Raw genomic sequence first — 26585 nt, forward strand, 5'->3', positions numbered from 1 at the left:
CCGGATTATCATGAAGCTAGAAACGCCGGGTTCGATGCTCTCGACGTACTACGCCCTGCACTATTCTTTCTCTATCCATACCCAAATATGCCGCCAAATTCCGGATAGACTGACCAATTTATATCTGGCTTACTACGGAACTTGATTATTTCTTTTCGTTCTCACTTTCCTTTCCCCATCTTGTCGCTTCATCGCCCTGGGCCCAGTCTCGCTCCACATAACCTAGCTCTTGTTTGACTTTCTCAACTGTAGCTTTATCGCCAGTGTTTTTCCCAATGTTGTCACTGATTTTGATTGCAGATCTACCGGCAGCAGTGGCCAATTTGATGACAATGTTGAGAGGAGTCGACTTGGTACCAGTTTTCGTGTGAACAAAGTCGTTAGTGAAGAAGGTTCCAACTCCGAATGAGGTATTGAAGCCAGCTTCGTCAGATATTGTCTTGTAATGCAGACATAGATCAATATTTAACGAGTCTGAGAAGACTATCGTCTTCTTTTCCTTGATTCCCTGTGCGTCGTAAAACTCACGCATCATCTTAACAAAGTTTTCTGGGTCACCTGAGTCCTGTCGCACACCGGCGAACACTTCTGCGAATGTTTTAGACTTTCCATTTACCATATCCAATGGGGTACTCGAGGGTACCTCTCTAATTGAGGTGTCTTCGGTCAAACTTCCTGACTCTATTTTTGTCATCGGTTGACTGAAGGCCTTCAAAAAGATTGGTGTACCAAAAGTGTCGGTCAGAGCGATTCCAAGAACCCCCTCCCCAAAACATCCTACCCAATATTGCAACGCCGTGGTTGTGGCTGTTTTGTAGTCTCCAGTGATAGCCGCGACTCCCATGAACCATTCATGAGCGACTGTACCGATTGGTGGTATGCCGAATCGCATAGCTAAGTGAACATTGCTGGTTCCAGATATCTTCCCAGGCAAGCCCTTTCTTTCTCCTTCTTTCTTAGCTTTGACGAGTCCACGAAACACCAACGCTTGGGTATGATAGTCTCTCCGCCGGCGTGTACCAAACTCAGATACTACGCAGCCGGCTTCAAGAAGGCGCATACCTTTCTGGTAGGCCTTCTCCTCTTGCCCATCATATGTCCAATCTGTATCCATGAATCGGAAATATGCTTCGCTAGTGAGAGCAAGGAGGGGGATTTCGTATAAAATGGTCTCAACCCATAAGCCGGAGACTATGAGACAGAACTCGCCAATATCTTCGTCACTACCGGTGTCATTCTCGGGAGAGAAGGAAGCTTCGATTTGTTCGCGAGGATTTAGACGGAATTCTTTTAGGAAATCAAGGTATGGCTTGTTCAAGTATGTACAAGTGGTTTGGAGGAATCGAAGCTCATCGTTTGAAAGCGCAATGTTACCCAGTTCTAGCGATCGTTAGCCACAATAAACGGATATGCTGTAGAATCGCACTGTTTATCTGAGCTTGAAGCCACTTGAAAGCTGCTCTTGACAGTTTTTTCTCAGGTGTTCTATTATGAAACGCATAAGTTACTCGTACATCCGCGAAGTACTTCAGCACAGCGCATTGCATCGTCAGCTTGTAAAGATCAGTGTCCAGGAACGAGATAACGCCCTCTGGGAAGGGCGACGAGCCGTTGAAGTCCATGGCGAACAAAGTGGTGAGGCTGGGAGGGAACGAAGCTCGAAAGGGCCGATTTGAGTCGCGGATGATACAACCACTCGAAAGCGAAGAATGATTCTTTGTGCTCCAGATTTTGCAAAGCGCGTTGCTGAGTACAGACGGACTAAGAGGCTCCTCATGCTATCATGGAGTTTGCTCATCAGCAGCTCTCTCTCATGCACGGACCACGTGGGGTTGGAGGGGTATCATGTGGTGAATGGCACCTTCTACAACTTGGAAGTATAGGGGGGTACTCACTCTTCCCTAGACTGCTGAATAAGTACCCGGACGACGTAAGTAGAAGTGAATACGTAGCTCGTATAGCTGCGAATTCCGAAAATTCACAGAAACAGAGAACTACAGGAAAAATTCTTAAGAGATGCTTGTCTCGTCCTTTTCGGGTCAGCTTGGTCGCAGTGACTCGTGACTCGGAGTAAAAACACAAAGAATACAGCCCGCAACAGATATTGTCACTGTCAATTTTCTAAGCACCTACGTCTGGAGTGGTAAGAAACGATTTGATCTGCTAGTATCAGTGGCAATACATCCCGAATCAGTGTTGTTGAATGCTTGGGCTGTCATGTTTACCCAAGTATTACAGCAGTAATGTCTTTGCCAGAAAGAACTGACGTGACTGGCCAGATATCTTAGCAGGTACTGTCCGCCAAAGATGCTTTCGCCATCTGTATATCCCAGGCTTCCATACCATTCCCTACCACAAGGACTTTAACCTCACCCGCTGGAGCGTCATCTTTGAAGATAGCGACGTCTCCCACATCTGCTACAGATGTATACATATCCCCAGTTTTGTCAATGTCTACTATGTAACCTTCTTCCGGCTCTTGGCGGACGCTGAATACCCATTCTTTCACTCTCTGATCATTGCCTGACGTTATCACTCTAAATGAGCAAGATCGACGGCTTGTGGACGGCTCGGACAATGTGCAGAGTCCTGTTATGGCTGCAGCATGGGCAGAACGAAGTAAATATCTTTTTGACTTCGCAGCTATGTTTTCCATCGAATATATTGAGAATGCGAGAGCGTTATCATCTCCGCCGGTAACAACAAGAAGGAGCATGTGATCAGAGGAAAGTGAAATTCCTGAACACTTGATGGTATTTTGATGAGTCTTCGAACTCGACATCATCTCTAGCCGTGGAGGAGACGGGTGGTAGCTGTTTTCTTCGTCCTCATCCTGGCTCTGAGGAACGATAAGTAGTTTCCAAACGATAAGACTGCCATCCGTAGATCCTGTAAGGATATATAGCTTGTTCTCTATGACAGAGATATGTTTGATCTGCGTAAGACACGAGGATGTGTACTTGCCACTTCCAATAAGAGTGAAACCCGATGACCGAGTGTACGTATAAGTACGAATCGTAGAGTCAGAGTATGCTAGGCTTATCAAGAGTGCGGAGACTCCTCTCCCGCCCAAAATTTCTGGAGCTTGGGTGACATCAAAGCTCATGATTCGCAAGTCCCGGTCTTCACTTTGATCAGGGCACATTGCTTCGCAGGCAACACCAATACCAAACCCTGGGATTTCTTCTACAGCCCAGATAAAGAACTCCTCATTTCCGCCGCTACTGAGCAAGTACTTTGATCCATACCATTGAAGATGCTGTATACCAGCTGTGTGCCGCTGTATGACCGAAAGACAGCTAAATTCCTTACTCTGTTGGGAGCCGTTATTGATATACTGCCAGATCCGAATGGTCGTGTCTTCAGCACCAGTTGCAAAGAATCTTTGATCAGAGGAAATTGCGCACGACTTGATTTCCCGCCCATGCCCCCCCGATTTGATTACTCGATGGGATATACATGACTGCGAATAAATGTATAGCTTAGAAGCTTTAGTGTAAACGAAGTGTCCGCTGCCTCCAGCATTTTCCAAAGCCGAGTAGGCATAACTTCGATGAGCTCCACCACATTCAGCGTGCATAACTTCTGATTGTGTGGTTTGATTCCAGACCACAAAGTCCTTACTTTTGAATCCACATAGCATCAAATTGGAGCTTTCAAACCATGCTGACTCGATCATGGGCCCGAAGGGTGGTGTTCCATGATGGACTGGATACACATCAGTCGGTACTACTTTCTGATCGTTGTACGCGAAATGCAAAGCGAAGATTGAGTATACTCCATTTCTCCCAGTAGTTAGAAAGTAGCTCTTCCATTGAGACTCCGTAGAATCCGGAAGTTGGAGAATCGATGTGATGGCATCCCCTTCAATGCTATAATGGCCTTCCAAATGAAGAGCGGGTCCACAAGGGTTTGAGTAAACCGCGAGTGATCCTTTACGTGAGCCCAGAACTAGCAGTTTCTGGCAAATGCCACTACTTGTTACCACAAAATCATCAGGCAAGGTGTAGTTGATGTACTTGACCGGGATATCATTCTTGACTGAGCTCGATGGATTCAAGAAGAGCGTCGCAACATTTCCCGATAAGGTAGTGACTAAAAGTTCATAGCGCTCAGCTTCTTTGTCGTATATCTTGAACATGTCGGCAGGTTTGCCATTGACTTGACCTATTTCAACAAGTCTATTGGATACGAATGCGTAGATTTTACCATTTGCTCCTGCCAAAAAGGCCATTGAGATTTCCGGAAACCCTTGAACGATAGAGTAGGATCTAAGATCTGCCTGGTTGGGATGAGGAAATTTTATTTCCGAGATTTCCAAAGTTGAGCCTATCTTAATAAGTATAACGCGACCGAAATTGGTTGTCGCAATAAACTCGTCTCTTGCCGTGAAAGCATATCTGTTAAAAGCATCTTTAGCTATTTTCTTGGGCTTTTTCTTACTTGGCTCTTTGATGGTTCCTGACGACATGACGAATGGTGACTTAGCCAGCTTCTCTTCCGGGTCATTGAGCTCGTCGGTAACACTGGGACCTGAAGAGGGGAGGCAGCTTAAAATACTTTCTAAATCCCACTCCCCTAGTCTCGGTTGGGTTGCCCGCACACTAGATTCTTTAAAAGTTGTAAGTTGATCGTCCCTCGTTTTGAACGACCCACGAGAAATGTCAGACATGACCAGATGATAAACTACGATTTTACCATCCGCACCACCGGTGGCTAAGGAATGATAGTAGGCATCTTTGGTTTTAGCAGCAGCTGACCATATGTGTTTTCCGCTATGAAATGCGTATGTTTTGACGTGAGTTAAGTTTGCACTAGGTGTACTTTCTTTGAGCTGATCCTAAGTCAGTAAGGGCCCAGAACAGTACTCAACAGACTTACATCTAATCTCCACTGCTGTGTTGTTGAATCTTCCCCAAAAGAAACAATGTCTATATGGCAGTCGGCGGGCGGTGGAAACATTCCACCAAGAAACTTGACGCCCCAAATCCTCGACGCATGTCCCATAACCGTTGCCAGGCATCGATTAGACACTACAGCTCCAGTAATGGTATCAGTGCTACCAAAACCAGTCTCTCTGGGGTTGAGTATTTTGGTGTCGTCTTTTGCTTTTTCTTCATTTTCCGACAAATCCCAAACTCGAATGGTACGGTCATCACTACAGCTTGCGAGTAATCTCGTACTCTTGTTGTCCGAGAGAGCCAGAAGCGGCGAGAAACTAACACCAAATATCGACCCCTCGTGTCCTGAAAATGTGAATAAGGTTCTAGCGCTGTCACAGTGGCCCAATTTTGTGACCGTTAGATCCCATACGATGATTTCGCCAAAAACAGTTCCAGCTGCCACGAGGATCCGACTTGGAGTATCCCATATTACATGAGCAGAATAGAGAATAGACTCAGAAGGCGATGGTAGATGTTTATAGGACACTGTTCGTCCTGTCGCTTCTGCCTTGAACAAATCATTATGGGCAGTGACTAAGAGGCAGCTGCTCTTTTCATGACTAGACGCAGCTACGTCAAAAATCCAGTCGGGTATTATAATAGACCTGGACGCATTACTGATGAAAGATTGATCTAGAATGTCTATGATGTCTTTTCTGCTCAGCAGCACTAAGCTGCGGCCTCCCCAAACTATTACTTGAGCCTCATCGTCACGAACCGCGCTTTGATTGACGCAGACGCCATGAATTGCCTGCTCCTGGAACAACTCAATTTGAGAAAGACAGTCTGAGCTCTTCGAGTGGAATACTTTGAGAAAGGAGCCTTCTCCGGCCAAGAGCAGCGTCTCGCCGTCGAAAGAGTAAAACGCAAGTGCTGTCACAGGGCTGAGCGTGTAATCATTCTAACGACTTGACCATTAGCAAATGTCATCTTCTCAGAAACACGAGGAGAACGATCGTGGTGGATCTGAGATCGAACGTTACAAATCCTTAGTCAAAATTGGACCTTCGTAGAATTCGGTGGTAGGGGAAGCTCTGAACGGTGGAGCACATGAGCACTTGCTCGAAGAATGTAAATGGGTAGTCCAATAAAAAGTTCCCGGGTGACAACTGAGCGCTTGAGTTGTGACAAAGCCACGAAACTGTGCTGCATAAGGGTTTCGAGACAGTCACTCACCTTGATCGACATCGAAAGCCTGTTATCTTGAAGACGTCGCGACGTCGTAGGAGATATTGTGTGGCATGAAAGCTCTGTGCGGCTTTGCACAATTCACAGCAGCCTTTTCGGATATATTGCGGCCTGTCGGACTTAATAAAATCGTCGCTTCAGTTGACATCGGGAGGCTCCCGGAAAAGTGGTTACACCTACCGCGACACGCGTTGTAACATGCAAGGTTCTTTGCAATCCGCTCCCTGAGACCGACTCTGACCGAGGCACTCCACGTGAAAGATCGTGGAAAGCTGCTGGGTTGGAACTACCACATGCAATTTCAACAATTTCAACACATTTACGCGCTGCTACTCCATTCAACCGTTTGGCATGCTGCGCACCCAATTCAGGCTCTCCGACCTCAAATGAACCGACAAGTAGTCAAAGAGCCGTGTTGCTTGACGCGCTTTCCGTTCTGTTGAGATCTCCGTAGGCGTCACCGTCTCCTTCTTCCCTACAAAGACTGCCAGAACCGCCAAACTGGCGCCAATATCGCGTCCTTACATACTCTTGCTGCCGAAGCCACCATGATAGGGACTTCGAAGCCCGAATACTACTTTATACTGGTGTGTATTATTGGATTACACTACCTAGCTCCCATCGCCCTCCTTTATACCCTAATAAATCTCATTCTTCATGGCTTCAATATCAAAGCAACTGCATACGGAGTGCCACTCATCATAGAAATTATAGCTGTTGCCGAATCCTTGTTCTTCCTCTGCGTTTTCCTACCATACAAGTCCTACCTTCAGCGCGAAGCCAAGCATCCAAACCCCCCAAGTCGCGATGAGCGAGAGGAGCTGTTCAGATTATGCAACGAGAACATCTCGGATCCTGAGGTCTATTTGCGGAAGTGGTTTCTGGGGGCAGAACTGGAAGACATCCGAAAAGACAATGTGAAGGAGTTCTTTTTATGGGCATTTTTCAACCGTGGGGGTCCACCAGGAGATGACGAGGATGAATTGGACGAGATGGTCTCCGCGACAGAAACACTCCTTGGGCAGCCGATAGAGGATGGTAGAGGAAGCGCAAAGTGCTTGCGATTGACATTGGATGAGGTGAAAATGCTACATCGAAGCCTGGTCTGGTATATGGTAAGGTCCTTAAACGCGCCCGAAATGAATCTACACACTGACATTATGTAGTGTGTTGGGTTTGTTGATTTCCTTACATATATGAAATTGCTCTACCACGGCTTCCACTTTCACCGCACGAAACTGACACGATTTTTCACTCTGTTCCCGTTTCGATGGCAATCTCTCTTCACAAAGTACCACTCTCCGGCGAAGCATACCACATATTGGCATCGTCCTCACACATCAACGACGAGACTCCCCGTAGTTTTCGTCCATGGTATAGGAATTGGCTATTATCCATACACCAATTTTCTTAATGAGATTAATTCAACTGCTGGGTTGGGTTCCAACGATCCAAACGAGCAAATAGGAATAATAGCAATCGAGATCATGCCTGTCGCTTTTAGAATTACACATCACGCCTTGTCTAAAGATGAGCTATGCGCCGAGATTGATCAAATTCTCCTCCAGCATTTCAGTCCGAGTCAGAAGTTCGTCCTTGCGAGCCACTCGTATGGAACCGTGATCTCAACCCATTTATTGAAAACTCCTTCTATAGCAAAGCGGATTGGCCCCATCTTATTGGTAGACCCGGTCTCGTTCCTTTTACACTTACCAGACGTCGCATACAATTTTACCCGCCGGCAACCCAAACACGCAAATGAACATCAACTATACTACTTTGCGAGTATGGACATAGGTGTTAGCCATACCTTAAGTCGACACTTCTTCTGGAATGAAAACATTATATGGAAGAAAGACCTTGAGGGCCGGAAGGTGACGGCCAGCCTTAGTGGAAAAGATCTCATTGTAGACACATTGGCTGTGGGCAGATATCTAGGTGGCCGCTCGGAATCGACCTTTAGTGGCTACACAGACGAAGAACCCGAGCCGGTCAGTCTTGATCGCTCCGACAGTGAACCCTCATTGCTCAGATTAAGAGGCGGCGGCGCGGATTCTGTCGAACCGCATGATGATTGGAAATATAGAACTTGGAAAGGGACCGGCATTGAGGTTATGTGGCACAAAGACCTTGACCACGCCCAGGTTTTCGACAATGCAACTTGCAGACGAAAGCTGATATCTGTGCTTCGCGCTTACTGCGAAAGTGGCTGATGTAATTTGTATGTCGTTTTTCTAGTTAGTTCTGACGGAAAGAAAAACTTGGGCCAAAAGATCTAGACAAGGCCTGCTAAAACCACCAGACTATGCAGTCTAAATCTGGCCCAAACTTATAGTAAGGCACTAGGGCGGGCTTGATATGAGATACGCCTTCTAGAAACTGCGCCATTGTTAAGATTGTATATATTCTGTCATAAGTAAATGTACCCCATCAAGTTAGTGGAAAGAGATGAACTCCAAATCAAAAAGCGACCTCTCGCGATTCCTTCTTGATTCCCAAATTTTGCATCTCCGGCCAACAGCTCAGCTTGAAGCCCAATAATGCTTCCATCCATATTCTAGAGATATCTCATTCGTTGGTATTATAATTCGACCGTCATTTATATTAAGATGGAGGACCGCAGCTTCCTTACGCCTCACGCGCAAAATCTTGGCAACACCTCGAATATCCATCTATTCATTGAGGCGGAAAAGGTTGGCCTTTATTCCTGTACTACTCTGTTGTCATTTGATAACCTAGAGCAGAAAACTTTCTTATCGGCCAAGTCTGTCGTCTTGATGTGCGGCTACTCTACTGTCTTGCTCTTCTTATGTTGCATTTGCATCTGGTGTATGTCCCTTTCAGCGACAAAATTGATTTTGATAGCTAATGTGAGCTCAGGTCGCATCTTTCAAACAAAAACGGGCGTCTTAGCCCAAAGCACAACCTTTCGGATCCACTCACATAACGTCACTGTAGCTAGTCAGGACGCATACATCAAACGCGAAGACGATCAACTACGGGCACCGGTGTACAGTAAAAAGATGATTCAATCAATTTTAGACAGTGAGGAGAGCGACGATGATAGCTTTATGGCTGAGACGAGAAGTATGAGGATACAATGAGTATACTGTGCGGAAGAGAGGAGAACATCATTCTATATAGTATGGTCTGATGATGTAGCTTGGCATGCTGTATAAAGCCGACCATACTGGTTTATGGAGGATAGCAATATCATTCTAACGGGTTGCTTACGCTGAAAATGTGTATATAGCGGATTAGACATTACACACATAATATCAGCGCTTTACATCCTAGCCTTCACATCATGCGTGACTTTAATGATCGCTTTACCCCACACTTTTCTATCACTCAAATCCGTCATCGCCTCCGGGACACTTTCAAGCCCTGTATATTCCTTATCATAAACGGTTGGTTTGATGAGGTCCTTGTCAATCATCTCCCTCAACCCTTTCCAGATTCCTACAGTCTCGGCTGGGTCTTGTCGTTCTGTTTCTCCGAATCGCTACTTCCAAATTAGAATTTCAAAGGGACGTTGAAAAGGTAAAATGTCATGAGTAAGAAACTTACATAACCAATTAAGACCGCTTGTTTCAAGAGCACCCTGTTTGTGCCAATCTGCTCTATGTTCCCTGCAAACCCTACAATCAATATCCTGCCCTTTTGCTTTAAACATTTCAGGCTTTTATCCACAAGTCCCACTGGATCAAATACTGCGTCCACTCCATTTCCATTCGTCACGTCTAAGACATGCTTGAACCACACGGGGTCTTTGTAGTTGAAAGTATGGTCGGCGCCATATTTCCGAGCAACTTCAAGTTTAAAACCACATCCAGCAGTAGCAATGACTGTACATCCTCTGGCCTTTGCAATCTGCACGGCCATCAACCCCAGACCACCAGCTGCAGCATGGATAAGCACCGTCTCTCCTGGTCGAATGTTGCCACGCATTATAAGAGCGCCGTAGGAAACCGGCACAGTAGCAGCGAGGCCTGCGGCTTCAGCAAAAGACCATTTTGAAGGGATGTGGTGGAGCACTGATGGTTTGACGGAAATACGGGAGGCGTAAGATCCTAGAGAACCACCAAAGACATGATCCCCAGGTTTGAAGGAACAGCCTGGAGGTGAACTGTCCACTACGCCGGCAAACTCTAAACCAAGTGTAAAAGGTGGCAAGACAAGTGACCTATTATTTTGGTGCTTGCCCCTAGACTACAAACTGTCAGAGCGTGGTTCTTTATCTAAGCGACAAGACAAAGTTACATTTCGCTGGTCCAACGCAATCGAATTTACAATGATAGGGATAATATACCTGAAACGCTTACCCTGGAACAACTGGAAAAACAGAACGTCTCTATGTACATTAGAGTTTGTGTAGCAAACTAATGATATGCAGTGGGTGACATTTTCCAACAGTACTTGGAACAAATGAAGTATATACTAGGCTCGCTTTTAGAAGAAGCTCCCTCCTGCTGTTATTGCTGGTATGTAAGTACTGTTAAGATGACAGTGACCAATAGCAAACGGAAATCAGGTGGAAGAATGCAAAGGCGCATCATGTACCAAGTTCGATGCTTCTAGAAGAGATTTCAAGAGCAGATTCCACCCGTTAAGGCAAAGCACAAACCCCATTAAATCTCCCGTACATTGTGATGGCCTCAGAACCCAAGAGATGTACATAAGGTGGTTGAGATAGGGCAAAAGCGAATTCTGTATATCTTCCAAAATAGGCATTTATCATCTAACGAGACCTAGGTAGTCAAAATGGGTACCAAGATATCGATCAAAATTGAAAGCCGCCTTGCAAATTGTTGCCTTTTTGAACATGGAGTAATTGTGAGAGCTCAATAGAAACAAAGGCATTTCAGGTGAAACTTGGAAGACAGTTGAGAAACGCCGGTCTGAAATATAAGCAGCAAAAATAAGAAGCAGTTGCAACGGCTCCGTCATTAATGAAAACTTACATATAAAAGGTCCACGAAGTTAACACCAGCAGCGAAAATAGTCACTAGGACTTCGTCGTTTTTCCGCTGCGGAATGGCGACATTTGATACCTTGATCTCATTGTATGTCTATAACTGATTAGCGCCTCAATGTAAAACTAATTCCATAACGAACATGAACAAACTTGTCTATCCTGACTGCGTCCATACTCGCACCACCACTTTCCAAAGGATAGAAGGGATCACATCTACTTTTCTACCATTGGGTTGGTCGTCGGAGCTCGGGAGTTGGCCAAGACAAGGCTGAGCTAACCGGATTCGGCGCTAGACCAAATTCCAGTGATTGTCCTTCTGTCTTTCTCAGAAGCACAAAGGCGTTCGACTGCCAACCGCATCCAACCGTTCTTCCTTCCATCGGACTTACCGTTCCTCGATAGAATAATCGCGAAAAGCATCAAAGAAAGAGGTGCTGTTGGAATCGGTATCCTTAATCTCACGGGCAAGGAGCTTCACTAACTCTCCCGGATCGCATTGCTCTACGAACCCGCAAAATGTCGACCGCGAATCTGCTCAATACCAATTTCGAAGATGAGTCTGACGAAGAGGACTTCAATCCTCAACCACAAGATGCCTCCGATGGCGAGGATGGTGGTGAAGACGAAGACCCGAGCGCGCAAATCCGCGATGAAGCCTCAAAAAGGCGCGTAGAAGAAGACAACGGTTCGGGTGATGAAGGAGATGTTAATACCCGGGCGCCAAATGACGGGGAGGAAGATGAAGAGGAGCCTGGCGATGATGACGAAGAAGACGATGAAGAAGACGAAGATGAAGAGGAAATAGCAGTGCGTATTTTATCCTCCTCGACTACCAGTTCTTGGTAGATGCCTATGATACATTTTATTTCTGATTTTGCGTCTGCCTAAAACCAAGGATCTTGCTAATCCTCCTCAGGGCCCAAAGAGAAAACGTGTCAAGCGAGACCGTCGCAATGTATTCCTTGATGTTGAAGCCGAAGTTGACGAGGATGAAGACGAGGATGAAGATGATGATGATGAACTCGGAGAGGGCAAGAACTTTATTGCAGATACACATCCAGATGATCTTGCGGATTTGCCAGCCGGCGGCGAGACCGATGACAGACGACATCGAGAGTTGGACAGGCGGCGGGAGATGGAGGCGAGCATGGACGCAGAGAAGCAGGCGGAAATTCTACGGCAACGATATGCAAACAAAGGACGATCTAGTCGCGGTCTTGGAGAGTCAGATATTGTCCCGAGGAGGCTTCTTCTACCAAGTATCAATGATCCAAGCATTTGGGCTGTTCGCTGCAAGGAGGGCAAAGAGAGAGAGGCAGTCTTCTCTATTATCAAACGTATCGAGGAAAGAATCGGCACCAAGGACGAACTGGCTATAACATCTGCTTTCGAACGCGGTGGGACACAATCGGTGATGAAAGGCTTCATTTATGTCGAAGCGCAGCGCGCTTCCGATATCATGGCGGCCCTCGACGGCCTAATGAACGTCTATCCGCGGACTAAAATGCAAATGATTGCGATTAAGGAAATGCCCGATCTTTTGAGGGTTCATAAAACTCCACCGCTTGAGCCTGGAGCCTATGTGCGGTTGAAGCGACCTCCTAAGTATGCTGGGGATCTTGCTCAGGTTATTGATGTGACGGATACTGGTCTAGAGCTCCGAGTCAGATATGTGCCCAGATTAGATTATGGATTGCACGAAGATTTGAATGCACCACTGGATGGACCAAATGGCAAACGGAAGCGAGCACCAGCAGGTCCTCGGCCACCATCACGGTTCTTCTCTGAGGTCGAAGCTAAAAAGCGGCACGCAAAATATCTTACTGGAAACCCTCAAACCAAAACTTGGACATACTATGGAGATGAGTACGTCAATGGCTTCTGTGAAAAAGATATCAAAATCCAAGCCATCCAGGTCGCGGATGTCACCCCAACTTTGGAGGAAGTGACGAGATTTTCATCTGGAGGGGATGACGGGACGGAAAATATCGATCTGAACGCTTTGGCAGCGAGTCTCAAGGCGAGCACCGCTAATGCATCATATCTTCCCGGCGATATTGTTGAGGTGTACGAGGGTGAGCAGAAAGGAGTGAAAGGTAAAGCGGTGTCAATTCAAGGCGACATTGTAACTATGGCTGTTCTAGAAGGCGCGCTCAGAGGGCAGACGATTGAGGTACCGGTGAAGGGACTTCGGAAAAGATTCAGAGAGGGTGACCACGTCAAAGTCATTGGTGGCAGTCGGTACCGCGATGAAGTCGGTATGGTCGTCAAAATCGCCGAAGACCGTGTCACAATTCTTAGCGATCAGAATAATTCTGAAATTACAGTGTTCAGTAAGGACCTTCGGGAAGCCAGCGACTCTGGTGGTGCTTCATCTCTAGGCCAGTATGAGCTTTGGGATCTGGTTCAACTAGATCCAGCCACAGTTGCTTGCGTTGTCAAGGTTGACAGAGAGTCACTCGTCGTTTTAGACCAAAACAACCAGACTAGGACAGTCATGCCTTCACAAATTTCTAATAAAATTGAAAAACAGCGAAGAGGAGCGGTTGCAACTGACCGCGGAGGGGCTCAGATCAACATGGATGACAATGTCAAAGAGCATGGCGGTGAAATGAGGACAGGAAAGGTCATACACAGTTACCGGACGTACCTCTTCCTGCGCAACCCGGCACAGAGCACTAACGCCGGTATATTTGTTACGCGCACAAGCGCGGTCAACAGCGTGACCGCGAAGGGTATTGTTCAAGCCAGCGCTGGACCTGATCTGAATTCAATGAATCCAGCAATGAAGCGTAACCCCGCTGGGGGCGCTGGAGGAGACATGGCTCCTCCAAAGTCATTTGGCAGAGATCGCTCTATCGGTCAGACTGTCACAATTCGGAAGGGCCCGTATAAAGGACTTCTCGGTATTGTGAAAGAAACGTCGGATAATAACGCACGTGTCGAACTTCATACCAAGAACAAAACAGTCAATGTGCCCAAGGATGCGTTAGCATTTAAAGACAAACTGACAGGAGCGAGTATCGATCCAGGCACAAGAGGTGGCAGGGGCGGCTTTACACCGCGTGGCGGTAGGGGAGGTTTTGGCGGTGCAACTCCTGGTGGTGGTGGATGGGACGGTGGTCGTACACCAGGTGGGGACACAGGGCGAACGCCGGCATGGGGCGCTGGACGAAGTAAGTCTTACGAGATCCTGATAATGTGATGAAAGCTAACACCAAAAAGCACCCGCAGTGGCCAATGGTGGACGAACTCCAGCCTGGAAATCTGGCGCTGATGGAGGACGAACACCTGGATGGGCTGATGGATCGCGAACAGTCAACCCTTATGATGGTAACCGAACTTCGTATGGTGGTGGTAATCGAACTCCTGCGTGGTCAGCAGGTGGCAAAACTCCAGCATATGGGATGTCTAATGATGCCTTCAATGCCGGTTCTAAAACGCCTGGCTACAGTGGTGGTACCAGTGGAGGAGATGCCTGGGGTTCCAAGACTCCAGCTTATCAACCGACACCTGCAGCGGACAATTGGGGGTCTAGCAATCACTCTGGTGGTAATAGTTGGGGATCAAATGCGTACGATGCTCCAACTCCAGGTGCGGCAATGTCAGCACCTACTCCTGCAGCTATCAACGCTCCTACACCTGGCGCCTATTCTGCTCCTACACCAGCACCTTATAGTGCCCCTACCCCAGGGGGCGCGCCTACGCCTGCTCCAGGCTGGGGAGGTGGAGGTTGGGGTGCACCTACACCTCAAGCAATGGATGCTCCAACACCTGGTGGTCCACAAGGCTATTATGCTGCTCCAACGCCAGGAGCTTATAACGGAGGTATGCCAGAAACTCCAGCGGCGAATTGGCAGGACGACGGACCAAGATATGTTGAATAGACATCTGTGGCTGCGCCGGGATTTGACTGATACACTTCGCATGGTAGGCGTTGATTTCTTTGTTTTTCTGGGCCGACAAAAAGATACTTAGCATCAAACATGGTCATATGGTGTATTATATCTAGCAGCGAAATCACAATGGTTTTAATTCCAGAACTGATAGCCCATGTTATACTGTCCTATAAAGTCAACTGTTTTTATTAACTGAAGCAGAGAGTGAATCGTACTGGAACTTTAGTAGAAGGAGCACCGCTGGGCTGGCAGTAATCTAGATGACACGTCATTTAGTGGTAACTTAGTCTAAAGTACCAGACGATTTTTCGGTTGCTAGCAACAGCCAACTTATACTTAGCTCAATTATACATCCGAATTTGTACAACAAACTCTACCACATCAAAAAAATCCATATCACATGAATCTACCACATCACAACACCCAAAGCCCCAAACACAACCACCCATCCCAGTCCTCTCCTCTCATCCTCCCCTATCCCTCCTCAACACTACCACCCCACCCACTTAAATTAACCACCACCGGTTCCCCACCACTACGCGTAATCACCCACGTAACATCCTCTTCCCCCTCATTCACCTCTTGGTGCTCGGCCCAGGCGGGGATAAGCGCGAAGTCACCCGGCGAGAGGTTCTGGCGAGATTTGCCGTTGTCGGATATTACTTGGGGGGTGGTTAGTGGGGTGGGAGAGAAAAGAGGTGGGGAGGAGAGGGGAGGATATACTGGTGCCGTGGCCGGAGACGGCGTAGATTATGGTTTCTTGTTCGCTGGGAGACTCGTTAGTTTGAGGTTGAGTGTTGGAAAAGAAAAGAAAATCAAGGTGTGGATGTGAAGGTGATGAATGGTGATGACTGTAAGTTGTTGGTTCTTAGGAAAAGCTTCTAATCATGCTACACATATACAAATGTACGCGACAGACATAGACAGAGGGTCTATGAGTGTCTTTCACGGATGAAGTCAACACTAGATTTGACGACTCGCAAGATCTAGAAACTTTTATTTTTTGGGCTATCTGGCATCCCTCATGTCGAGGTTTTCAAGAAAAGGTTCACATCATAATAATGACCCTAAACCGTCTGAGAAAGTACATTGACCGAGAAGAATATGGACTGCGATTTAAGTTATAGACTCCGAGGCTTCTCGAATTCTTCTAATAAATTACTGTTCAGTTTGTGGTCGTCATCAATGATCTAGCAGACCTCTGACAATGTACGTTCAAACTTTCTTGCATGTAATACACAATAGGCTTCGTACAGGATGATGAAATTGAAATATCATCTATATCTTGCAGCTCTTGATGCCGGATTGCTAAGTACTGAGACAATTCGTGGTATACTATCGAGTTACAAACTACTCAAACAACTCTTGATTTACTAGATCATGAGTTGAGTTGAGTTTGGGTACTACATTAACTAAATTGACGATTTGGTGGTAATCTAAGCATTGCAGAAATTTACAATCATTTCAGGATCAGAATCAAATGATCTTAAGATGTCTTATACTTGTAAGAAACCTGGCAAGCTCTTGCTATTCCGTTCAAAACGATGAATGAGCCGCAGACAGATAATCATGTAGATGTCCAGCCGTATTTCGCAGATATTATGAGACTCGCCTCGTTAAATAGTACCAAAAGATAATGCCCGAACCACCTCGATAGAAAGAGATATTAAAAAAGCGTAGAACTTACCCGTGATGATGAACCGCGGACGCCGTGTGAGGATGTGCAATCATGACTATTGATATTCATCCACAGTTAGCGATGATGATTTTCTTGCCTTTTGAAATTACAATGGCTGTGACAACGAGATAAAATGATGGTTAGTCATGGGAGCCTGCGTCGTCTTATCTCCAGAGCGGAGTCATATGTGCGGGCCCGAGCATTGTAATGTCTTCATCTGGTCAGGTTGCAGCCGTGTTGGTGGGGTAAAGGTTCCTACATGAGTATTGTTGTACAAGATAGCCAGTAGAAAACTGTAGGCATCCAACGGCTAGACTTAAGCAATGAAACAAGACAGCCAAGTTTGGTGCAAGACGGCTCAATCTTATGATGGAAAGCTTGTAACCCAAAGCGATACATTTTGAAGACAGCGGTCTGTTGCATGATAGCAGTGAGCGCAGGTATATGATTAAAATCATGGTACGTAGACTTTCTGCGGTCATTGACAGTTGTATCTCGGCAACATGGGAGGGCGGCAGAATCAAGAAAATAGAAGCAACGAACCTGATGCGCATATCTTGTCAGATTTGTTGACAATGGCCCCCTTTCGAATCATCCCCTCCGTCTGACCAGTGCTGTCATCCAGCTCGGATGCCTTAGTGACATGCACGGGACGCGGTATGACCATTGGAATGATATCGTTGATGATGGGGAGTAAGGAGGTCATGGGTGACAGCGGAAATAATTGCTGAAGCTTGAAGGGTTGAAGTTACAGAATCTGGGGAAGGGAAGTTGCTTCTAACGAAGTGCATGCAGATTGTACAGCACTAAGAAGTTGTCCAAGTTGCTGATTAGCTATTTGTGGCGTCGTCATTTTCTCAGTCGTTCTTCCACCAATGTCTTTCACCAAGGCCGTGGATGGACAATTGTGATAGTCTGATCAGCTAAGAAGGAGTAGTTAGACCTCGGCTGCTCTTGTTAAGGCTTGGAGGTTAGAGTATTCTGGAGAGTATTCTGGAGAGTATTCTGGAGAGTATTCTGGAGAGTATTCTGGAGAGTACTTGTCTAAACCACCCCCATATCTAGTAAGCAAGCACGTCAATGGAGGGTTTCCGGTCTCGGTGGCAGGTGCTGGGACAGGCATGGAGAATCTCCAGGCTCTCCCGCCGCCGCGGGTCGATTTCCACACGGGAAAGCAAAAGCATACCTGCCTGTTCTTGGCAGCCGGGCTTGCAGTCGAAATGGGAAGCGGGGAGCATACGCGACATCAAGACAGTTGAATAGTGCCCATCGTGTTGCTATTTTTGGATTGATTGATGCAGCTGTGAAAGACTGTTATATTGATTCTCGAGTCGTCACCAATAGAACAACTCATCGTCATAAAAGACGGCAACGGCGTTGATACGGCGTTGATACGGCGCGGGCTCGAGACAGCATCTGCGTATTTCCCATGCTTGCTCGCCACGAGGATTCCGCGGCTCCGATGGACTGGGACAGTCTCTCAGTTTATCAGCGGTGGAGGGTGGTGGAGGGTGGTCAGAGCTCCTTGCAGTCTTCTTTTCTTCCCGCCCACGCTGGAAGAGGCACGGACGGACAATCACATCGACCGCATCTCGCATCCACCAGCATCCCAAAAATTCAAGACCATGTCGCATGGTTCTGTTGCCGTTGCCGTTGCTCACGACATCTGCGAGCTGTCTCGTCACAATCCATCTGCGGCAACAAGACGGCCAGAGACAGCACGACGGCGGCATAGTCAATAATCATGTCGTGCTGATAAGAACAAGGCTAGGCTGAGTACTGCCGTCCATTTTCGACCTTCTCCCTCGTACCTTACCGTACCGTATTTCTCCTCATACTCGATACAACCTGGATGGTTAAGAATCGAAGCCGCGACTGCTTGTTATCTACGGCGGTGTGTCTCGCATGATGGCACGGAATCGACAAACTTATCGTCATCCTCTGATAAATCGCTGCTCTTTTGCTGCTCCGAACCCGGTTGCACGGCCTAGGTAGGTACACCCTTTCCATCCTTCAACCCAAGTCTAGATTCAACGACTCCCTCCACAACCCCAACGTCGAGCGTGGAGAGCAAACCAAATCCGACCGCGTTGACGCCCGTCGCCCCCCCGCGTGCAGCCAGCAGCTCCAGCACCAGCACCAGCTCCAGCGAAAGCCAAGAGACCCATCTGGGTGCTTGCACAGGAGACTTGCTCTGAGTGGGACGCTAAGGGCACGACGACCAGGAATTACGCTCAAAAGCCGATCGGGCGACTGTGAACTGCCGCATAAAGTCGTACCTTCATCACTTCGTCCGAAAGAGGAAGCTCAAAACCACTTTTGCAACTTAGCATCAACCGTGGCTGCCAAGCGCTGGTGAAGAACACCTCTAATCTTTGCAATTCTATTCGAGCATCGTCCATTCGCTCTCCTCACCATCACTCACCCCCGGCCGTCTGCCCCTTCACCCCCAAGAAACGGTGGCGTACTGCAGCCCAGGACCGCTGCTCAGTCCCCAGATATCTCGGAGCGATTGTTGAGATTCGCGAGCGCACAGGCTCGAGGCGACAAGGTCATTGCTTCCGAGAGACGGTCATGTATCGATGCAGCGCCAGAGGCTGATCAAACAAAATCTTCCCTTGAGCTGTTTTGCCGATCTTAGGACCTTCCACATTGGGAACTCTCGTACTATACTCAGAAGGAGAGTCGGAAGAAATCTTAAAGAGAGAACTGAGTGACAAGTCTCGGGCAACTACCCAGAAACGAGGCAAGATGCGTTGCTCCTCGTCTTCTCCAGAGCCTTCCAACATGCCCAACATGCCAGATGAAGAAGTCTTCTCTATGAACAACAACGATGTCTACTTGCATGGCCGTGTCGATCCCGGTGGTAAGTACTGTTGGTGTGCTCAGCTCCTTTGCCTACAGCAACGCTTCTCTATGCTTCTCGAAAACAGTCTCAAGTGAAACGTTTTGAATCTTCGTATCACAAATATCAAGATACAACTAAAGCTGACTCCAAATGCCTCAGTGGACTCAAACATTTCTCTTTTGGAAACAGTCGACACACCAGAAACATCAACCCGCGCTCAAAGACTGAAGGATCTAGAGTCGGTTGGAATAGCCAACCATCAGACCCTCCATGGATTAATAAGTACGTATTTTCTGACCTCCTTACCCCGATCTCTTGTATCTGTGTTCCGATTATGCCTCGTTCTTTACTGCACGAGCCTGTTTGATAGAGTATCGGTGCTGACGATTGATATCTCCAAAAGATGTAGCGGCCGCGTCGCATCCAGATAAATGCTTTCTTCTCTCAACATTGCCGGCCGAACTGATAGACACTATTATGCAATTACTTGAACCAGAGGACCTTATTTCTGCCTCTCACACCTGTAGAGCACTATCTCAGCACGCGAGATCAGACATTTGCTGGCAACATCATGTCCAAAAGAACATTCCTGGAGTAAAGCTAAAGTCGCCAAGCCCTTGCAAGACTTATCGAGAGCTGTACATGGCTCATGATCCTCGCTGGTTTTTGACCAAGTACAAGATTTGGTTCTCGGATTACTTCCTGCTTGGGAAGATAATCATCTGCCGATACGATCCTCGACGTGGGTGCATTGAAGGCTATCGTTTGCTCGCAGAGAAAGAGGTCACCGCCTTCGACCCGTGGGAAGCGGACGATGAAGTTCTGATCCACTCTTTTGCACCACGACCTCGGCTTCACATGGACAAGCCTGTTATCCAATTCGACTTGCCCAAAACCGACTCGCTGAGGAGGTCTTCGAGGTTGAGGGCATCGGCTCAGCGATCCTCGACAGAAGTTCCAATGCGGATCGACGCAGAAAGACAGCCACATGGCGTGTTCTCAAATTTCATTCCTGCTCGGCCGTGGCCTGATAATGATCTCGAGAACGTGGACTATTGGCCCCCTAAAGCCATCCCCGCAAGGCATAGAGTGCGGATTGGAGAAGATGAAGGCTTTGTACCCCTTGGTAACCGTCCTGTAAAACGGTCTGAGGCTACAGACCAGGCCTTTCGAGTTCGAAGATGGATGGAGATGAACAATAATCAAGGGCGGAGTGTACCAGGGGTACATCTCGGCGAGGAAATACATACTTATTCTACACTCGACCCAAGCCTGTACACACCTACAGAAGAAAAGCCATTCAGGGGTATTTGGGTTGGAGACTACAGTGGTCACGGGTGCGAGTTTCTGCTCATGAATCAGCCAGATGATGAAGAGCCCTTTGATGAAACATCTGTGGTGCAAGCAGAAGATGAAACTGTGGATGAGTGGGAAGCTCGCAAGAAAATAGAGCGTAATTATCGTGGAAAACTAGAGGCGATAAAACTGACTGGCGATCCAAATATCCCTCGCGGGCAGTATACCTTTGTTGCCGACGACATTGGATCCGGTGGTTTTATCAGAAATGCTACGGAAGAGAGGTTCAAGGGTGCTCGAGGTCAGTCAATCACCGGTATTATAACTTTATTAACTGACACGACGTAGTGGTCAAATCGCGAGGGCATATCGCAGCACGAATGTTCAGAAATCCCAAATACATTGAGAGCCAGCTAATCATGATAAGCCACGACAGATTGGCTCAGTATTGGGTCGGATTTGGACACATCAGCTTCTATCAACGGGTTGACATCGATCAATTCCTGTCACCTCTGAATGACCCGCCTCCCGCCACTCTGAGAGATGGGCACCTTGTGGGCTCTTTTCTAGACCACTGAGTCACATCGTAAACATATCGCTTGTACAGTTTTCTTGAACTCTGATTCTGGATATAATCTTTGGCATTATACTACATAATTGAATGGCGAAATGACGGGGATCATAGCCACGGCGTTGGGGAGCAGGAGAATACTTAGCTCTCGATAACGCAAGAGCGAAATTGTATAGTATTCGACCATGAATAATATTCTTCCTAGAAACCCATGTCCAAAATGCAATCGTACCGCGCCCCTTTCGGGCAACTTCCTCGCTTGTGGATTAGCCCAGCTTCTCCATATCTCATGCGCATAATAAACAAGCCGGGTATTCAGGTCACCGCAAGTTCGTATATGTACAAGGGCCGTTTTCACTCACGTAAAATACAAATTGAGAAGGTGGGAGTTAGTCTGTTGATGGATCATCGGTGTTTCCAAGGGGTCCTTCGGCTCCAAGACTTGTTGTCGAAACTAATCACTGTTGAGGAGTCGAAAATATAGTGGTTTGCATGCTTCCCTTGATCCATTGGGTAGGTGTACAACGGCTGTTTAAGGGGCGAGAGTGCCTTAATTTGGGTAATTAGCTTTTTTGATTAAGCTTAAATTGAGGATCTTCGATATTGATTGTTGCAGATATGCAGCAAAATGTGGCTCAAATGGACGGTGGTTGAGTGTCGTGGGATGAAGAGCCCTGGAGGTGTGTCACATGTTAAGGTCAGTTGCGATGAGGTCACCGCCTTCATCCTTGTTCCCACGACGGCAAAACTTTTGTTGGAGGGGATGCTTTGCCTTCGTGACGACAGCGGCTTTGACGAGTCTACGAGGTGCAATTTATTGTTTGCACAATACAGACGTTAGGAATACAGTGATTTCCTAATCATTTGCTATCTCAAATTTCTGCCGCTTGATCATTCAGTAAGACACCTTCGAAACATGTTTAGATGCGTGTTGACCTTTGTAGCAACTCGAGTTTTTGGACAGAATTTAGTCAGGGCAGCCAGCCGCAGAAAGTCGACTCCTTGGAACATACAGGGAATTAGATAAAATGGCGCACAATTACATCCTCCAGGTCACTACGGGAACGGAGTATGACATTACCAAACATCAAATCGTTCCAGTAAATTCCCCGAAGACGACTAGGATAGAAAGTGAGGATGTTACTGTGGAATTAAACGTTAGGATACAGGTATGTGATATTTAGAACCTGCCCTTAGATCTGTAGGAGATTTGAGTTGGAGCTCACTGTCTTGGGGGACGGAGAATTTCTGAAAACGAAAGTCAGAAGATTGTCTCGCGAACTAGCAAACAGAATTCGGGTTTTGAATATCCAAGTTGAGTCAGACCTGGCTGACTTGACTGTTTTTCAGAACTACCGCGGACTTCCCAGAGAGTCTCCCTCGACCTCTCCATATTTCGACCTCCCACCCCACAACACAGCAAAAGATCAATACTCAATTGCTTTCAAATTTACGCCGAAATCCACTATAAATGGCAACGACTTAGTATTTGGCAACGACTTCGATCACCCAATCCGCGATCGGCTGCCACCAGGATTCAGTACAGCGTTCAAAATTGTGAAGTGGGCTGTTGATCCAGGACTTGACGGGGATGTCTATGCTGATAAGCCGTATTTGTATGGTCCTGCTGCATCTTCAGTAAATATTTTGAGTGTGGGCGACAGAGAAAAGGTCAAAGACGACGATGAAGAGGATGATGACGACGGGGAAGAGGTAGAAGACGTTGGACTGATTTTTGAAGAAGGCGGTGATGCCGATGGCATAGCAGCCAGGAAAGAGATTGGTGTTCCAGATGCAATTGCCGCGAGAAAGAAGTTTTTCTTGAATGAGGAAAACAGGAAAACCTGGAGTTTTAAGGAAGGGGTAGCATACGGCTGTGACTTTTATAATCCTTATTTGGATTTCAATGGTAGGTTTTCGATTTTCTCGGCCTCACCTGGATACGCGCTGATTTAATATTCCCAGACTTCGCCCTTCGACTGCCCGGCTTCACAATGCCCATCATGAAATACTGGGACGGACAAGGCCTTCGGTAAGTTTAATTTGCTAATGTTGCTAATTTTCGACCACAATCATACCAACACTCTTTGCTTCTTCTTAGGGAACAAAAGCGCTCACATACGCTCAGATATGTGCTCAAGAACCGCGCCACGGACAAAGTCTTATTCGTCGTCCTCTTCACGCTATATCTGAAAGAAGACGTAAACGAGGATGGAACCTTGAAAGAGGGTGTGGAGGGAGGAAAACCTCTAGATTTGCTTAGCGAGGATGATAAAAAGAGATATGAAGCTGCTAAGAATGGAGAGACTCCTGCTCCTGCAGCGTCGAATGCCAAGGCCGAGGGTAAAGAGAACGAGAAGACGAGCTATACTAATGACGATGATGTAGATTGAAGGCGTAGCCGCGTAAAACAGAGTGTGCTGTATTGCTGGATTATAGAGATACACAGGACAGAATACCTGGGAGAGTTTAAAGATGAGACAGGCAAGCAACATGCAGTTGCTCACTAATAGATTACATGATTTGGTGTAGCGATGCTGAATCCGGGTTACATGCAAAGAGAAGAACGAACTGGCCTGGTCCTCGGTAAGACGTCGACTTGAGATATCACGAAGCTCAGCGCGTATTTTCAGGCACCTGGTATTGGAGTTATAATCTTCTATGCCTTTAATATGACTCCAATACTATAGAGGGAATCGGGCGCGACCGGCCCCTCCATGTCCTTTTCCCATGCCGTCAACAGACTCAAGCGCTATCATGAACTGGTTCGGAGCTTCATTAAGCTAGCACACGCCAGCTATTTCATTCATCGTGTTTAAGGATCATCCTCATTCTCAGCACCTTATATGTTCCCTTCCCCGCAGCGCTGTAATATCAACATTTCAATGCAAGGACCACGTGCCAAGTCCCTCCTTGGCATAGAAAGGATGCGTTTGCAGAATGATTAGTGTCAGAACGTGCAACAGGATGAGAATATTCAGAGCTTGACACCCCAGATACCACGTCCTCCGCTAACACCTAACCAATTAGAACCATCATTGTTCAGACCACTATGTGGTGCCCAGCTGATGTTGCCAACTTCATAATCGCACTGCCAGCTCGCGGCAGGACCTCTACTGTTGTCTGGCAGAGGGGCTCCGTTCAAAGCCGGCCCAGGTGGTGCAAGTGCGGTGCTTTGACTTAGTAGATCCCATATGAGAACCAGAGAGTCGTCTGCACCTGACGCAAGTGTTCCACGGCGGGATTGGGACCACTCAATGCAGTTGACGGAGGCCGAATGACCACGAAGTTCTAACAGTGCCTGGCCCGGCTGCCTCACGTCAAGAATCCGGATGATGTTGGAGTCCTGAGAGAAGGTAGCAAGAAGGTGTTGGTCGTGAGGAGATGCCGCTAATCGAAGTAGAGGTGGAGCGTATGACATTGTTTGTTGTGCCAACGTAGGACTTATTCTTCCACCACCGGGACTCGTATCTACTGAATATTAATATAGCTCTCTTTAGTACATATATTTCCCCATACCTTTATCGTCTTTAGAGCTCGGTTCGTAAATGATCGTACTGTGCTCTAAACTCCTTAGGTCGAACATTCGAACACTCCCATCCGCACCACAACTGACAAACACGTCGGTGCTCTCGGCGCAAAACCTGACATCAAACACTTCTTTATCGTGAGCTATCAGCTGAGTTTTGGCCGTGAGGGTCGGTATATCCCAAATTGTACATGTGGTGTCTATACTAGATGTAATAATCAGGCTAGGAGACACGGTGTTCCAGTCCAGTGACGTTAATGGTGCGGTGTGTTCAGGTGTCTTTGAGTTGGAGAGGAGAGCCAATGGCGTGAGTTTACTCGCCGGCTGATCCCGTCCATGGTTTGTCCTTTGGGTTATATTGTTCCCTGGAGAAGGAAGTGGTGTCTCTGATGGCAACGACCATAGCCTCAAATGGTCGCCAGAAGTGGCAAGTAAATCCGTCGATTGCTTCTGCGATGAAGGTGGCTCCCAAAGCAATCTTGTTACTGGATATGAATGTGTTGCTTCGGCGATTTTAACAAAGTCCAGACCGTATTTGGAAGCTCCTGGGGTATATGATTCAGAAGGGGAAGGAGTGATATGGGAATCGAGGATTTGAATCTATTGTATATAGTGATCAGTAACTATTCAGCGTTCCGGAGGTAAAGAATGTCTTACAAAGTTGTGTCCGTCCTCGAGATAACTTCCGACAGCCAATTTTCCTCCATCCCGACCTTGAGCAGGCCATTTACACCAGTCGAAAGCGTAGATTGCCCAGGGAGCTAGGTAGTTACTGTTTGTAGGTACGGCGTTCGCTCCATCATAGGAGTATGGATTCGCTCCAGATGGACTTTCCAGACCGGAATCCGCACGAGGACGGATATCCGCAAGACCGAGAGGAGTATTCGACACGTTGCGCTGCGCATTTTGGGGGGTATATTTTGAGCTCGTTGGAGAGGTGAAATCGTTACCGCCAGGGGTTGTCGCACCGTATCCTCCAACATAGCTTTGTCCCTCGAACCCGGCTGGGCTCGAGCGCGTGTAATTATGAGATGATCCCATGCCCGAGGAACGAGAAGGCGTACTGTATTGATCTTGAGACATGTTTTGAGCGCCTGTTGGAACTGAGGTCGCCGAGTTAGATGATACTGGACCAGGCCTGCCGGCTTGTAGAGATCCAGGGACTTGCCCACCACTGTGATATTGAGCTGATTCGGGCGTGGCTTGCTCAATTCCAATGCGAGGGCCCGCTGGTGTGTAGTCCCGTGGAGATAAGGCGCCTCTCTGCGAAGCCATATTGTTTGCGCCGGCACTTGGGAGTGAGCGACGCTCGTCAGGCCGAGTATGTCTCGAGGTATCAAATTGAGGCGGCTGGTTCACAGTGCTGCTCGATGGCACCACTGCGTTCGGATTTGGGGAGGTGGAACCGTATGCTGAGGAGAATTCGGAACGGGTTGCTGGAGGCGCGCTCGAGTGCGAAGTGTTGTTCACGAAACGATCGCTGGTGGTGCTTGTTCGATTTGACAATGCTTGGTGCAGGTTGCCAGTTGGCGCGCCGATTGATCCTAAGGGTTGCGCTGCTTGCAAAATACCAGCGACAGCTCCCAAGGGCAGGTTTTGCTGCGCATTCTGTGACTGCGATGAATTCGAGGATTTAGAGTGGTGAAAGGGCATGC

The 26585-nt window shown here is 47.4% G+C and overlaps 8 protein-coding genes across 8 annotated transcripts; 4 read left to right on the top strand and 4 right to left on the bottom strand.

Annotated features, from left to right (window-relative positions):
• Positions 1-145: 145 nt before the first annotated feature.
• GLAREA_11227 (Nicotinate/Quinolinate PRTase C-terminal) lies at positions 146-1622 on the bottom strand (the record flags this gene model as incomplete). The annotated part of the gene is made up of 2 exons (XM_008079416.1): positions 146-1380; positions 1427-1622. 2 exons carry the CDS (start codon positions 1620-1622, stop codon positions 146-148), a joined length of 1431 nt encoding a protein of 476 aa, XP_008077607.1.
• Positions 1623-2284: 662 nt separating this feature from the next.
• GLAREA_11228 (WD40 repeat-like protein) lies at positions 2285-6131 on the bottom strand (the record flags this gene model as incomplete). Its single annotated transcript, XM_008079417.1, has 3 exons — positions 2285-4834; positions 4882-5844; positions 6120-6131. The coding sequence occupies 3 exons, from the start codon at positions 6129-6131 to the stop codon at positions 2285-2287; spliced, it is 3525 nt and encodes a 1174-aa protein (XP_008077608.1).
• Positions 6132-6679: 548 nt separating this feature from the next.
• GLAREA_11229 (alpha/beta-Hydrolase) lies at positions 6680-8344 on the top strand (the record flags this gene model as incomplete). The annotated part of the gene is made up of 2 exons (XM_008079418.1): positions 6680-7246; positions 7298-8344. The coding sequence occupies 2 exons, from the start codon at positions 6680-6682 to the stop codon at positions 8342-8344; spliced, it is 1614 nt and encodes a 537-aa protein (XP_008077609.1).
• A 1073-nt stretch (positions 8345-9417) lies between these two features.
• Positions 9418-11282, bottom strand: GLAREA_11230 (NAD(P)-binding Rossmann-fold containing protein; the record flags this gene model as incomplete). Its single annotated transcript, XM_008079419.1, has 5 exons — positions 9418-9636; positions 9702-10338; positions 10457-10485; positions 11096-11203; positions 11250-11282. 5 exons carry the CDS (start codon positions 11280-11282, stop codon positions 9418-9420), a joined length of 1026 nt encoding a protein of 341 aa, XP_008077610.1.
• Positions 11283-11625: 343 nt separating this feature from the next.
• On the top strand, positions 11626-14996 carry GLAREA_11231 (Translation proteins SH3-like protein; the record flags this gene model as incomplete). The annotated part of the gene is made up of 3 exons (XM_008079420.1): positions 11626-11916; positions 12026-14285; positions 14335-14996. The coding sequence occupies 3 exons, from the start codon at positions 11626-11628 to the stop codon at positions 14994-14996; spliced, it is 3213 nt and encodes a 1070-aa protein (XP_008077611.1).
• A 4477-nt stretch (positions 14997-19473) lies between these two features.
• On the top strand, positions 19474-21408 carry GLAREA_11232 (F-box; the record flags this gene model as incomplete). The annotated part of the gene is made up of 4 exons (XM_008079421.1): positions 19474-19552; positions 19694-19816; positions 19944-21131; positions 21179-21408. The coding sequence occupies 4 exons, from the start codon at positions 19474-19476 to the stop codon at positions 21406-21408; spliced, it is 1620 nt and encodes a 539-aa protein (XP_008077612.1).
• A 1021-nt stretch (positions 21409-22429) lies between these two features.
• GLAREA_11233 (uncharacterized protein) lies at positions 22430-23794 on the top strand (the record flags this gene model as incomplete). The annotated part of the gene is made up of 4 exons (XM_008079422.1): positions 22430-22570; positions 22752-23310; positions 23367-23433; positions 23530-23794. The coding sequence occupies 4 exons, from the start codon at positions 22430-22432 to the stop codon at positions 23792-23794; spliced, it is 1032 nt and encodes a 343-aa protein (XP_008077613.1).
• Positions 23795-24378: 584 nt separating this feature from the next.
• Positions 24379-26583, bottom strand: GLAREA_11234 (WD40 repeat-like protein; the record flags this gene model as incomplete). Its single annotated transcript, XM_008079423.1, has 3 exons — positions 24379-24872; positions 24921-25530; positions 25588-26583. The coding sequence occupies 3 exons, from the start codon at positions 26581-26583 to the stop codon at positions 24379-24381; spliced, it is 2100 nt and encodes a 699-aa protein (XP_008077614.1).
• Between the last annotated feature and the right edge of the window lie 2 nt (positions 26584-26585).

The sequence above is a fragment of the Glarea lozoyensis genome (assembly GCF_000409485.1).
Source record: "Glarea lozoyensis ATCC 20868 chromosome Unknown GLAREA11, whole genome shotgun sequence".
NCBI classification, from domain to species: Eukaryota; Fungi; Ascomycota; class Leotiomycetes; order Helotiales; family Helotiaceae; genus Glarea; species Glarea lozoyensis.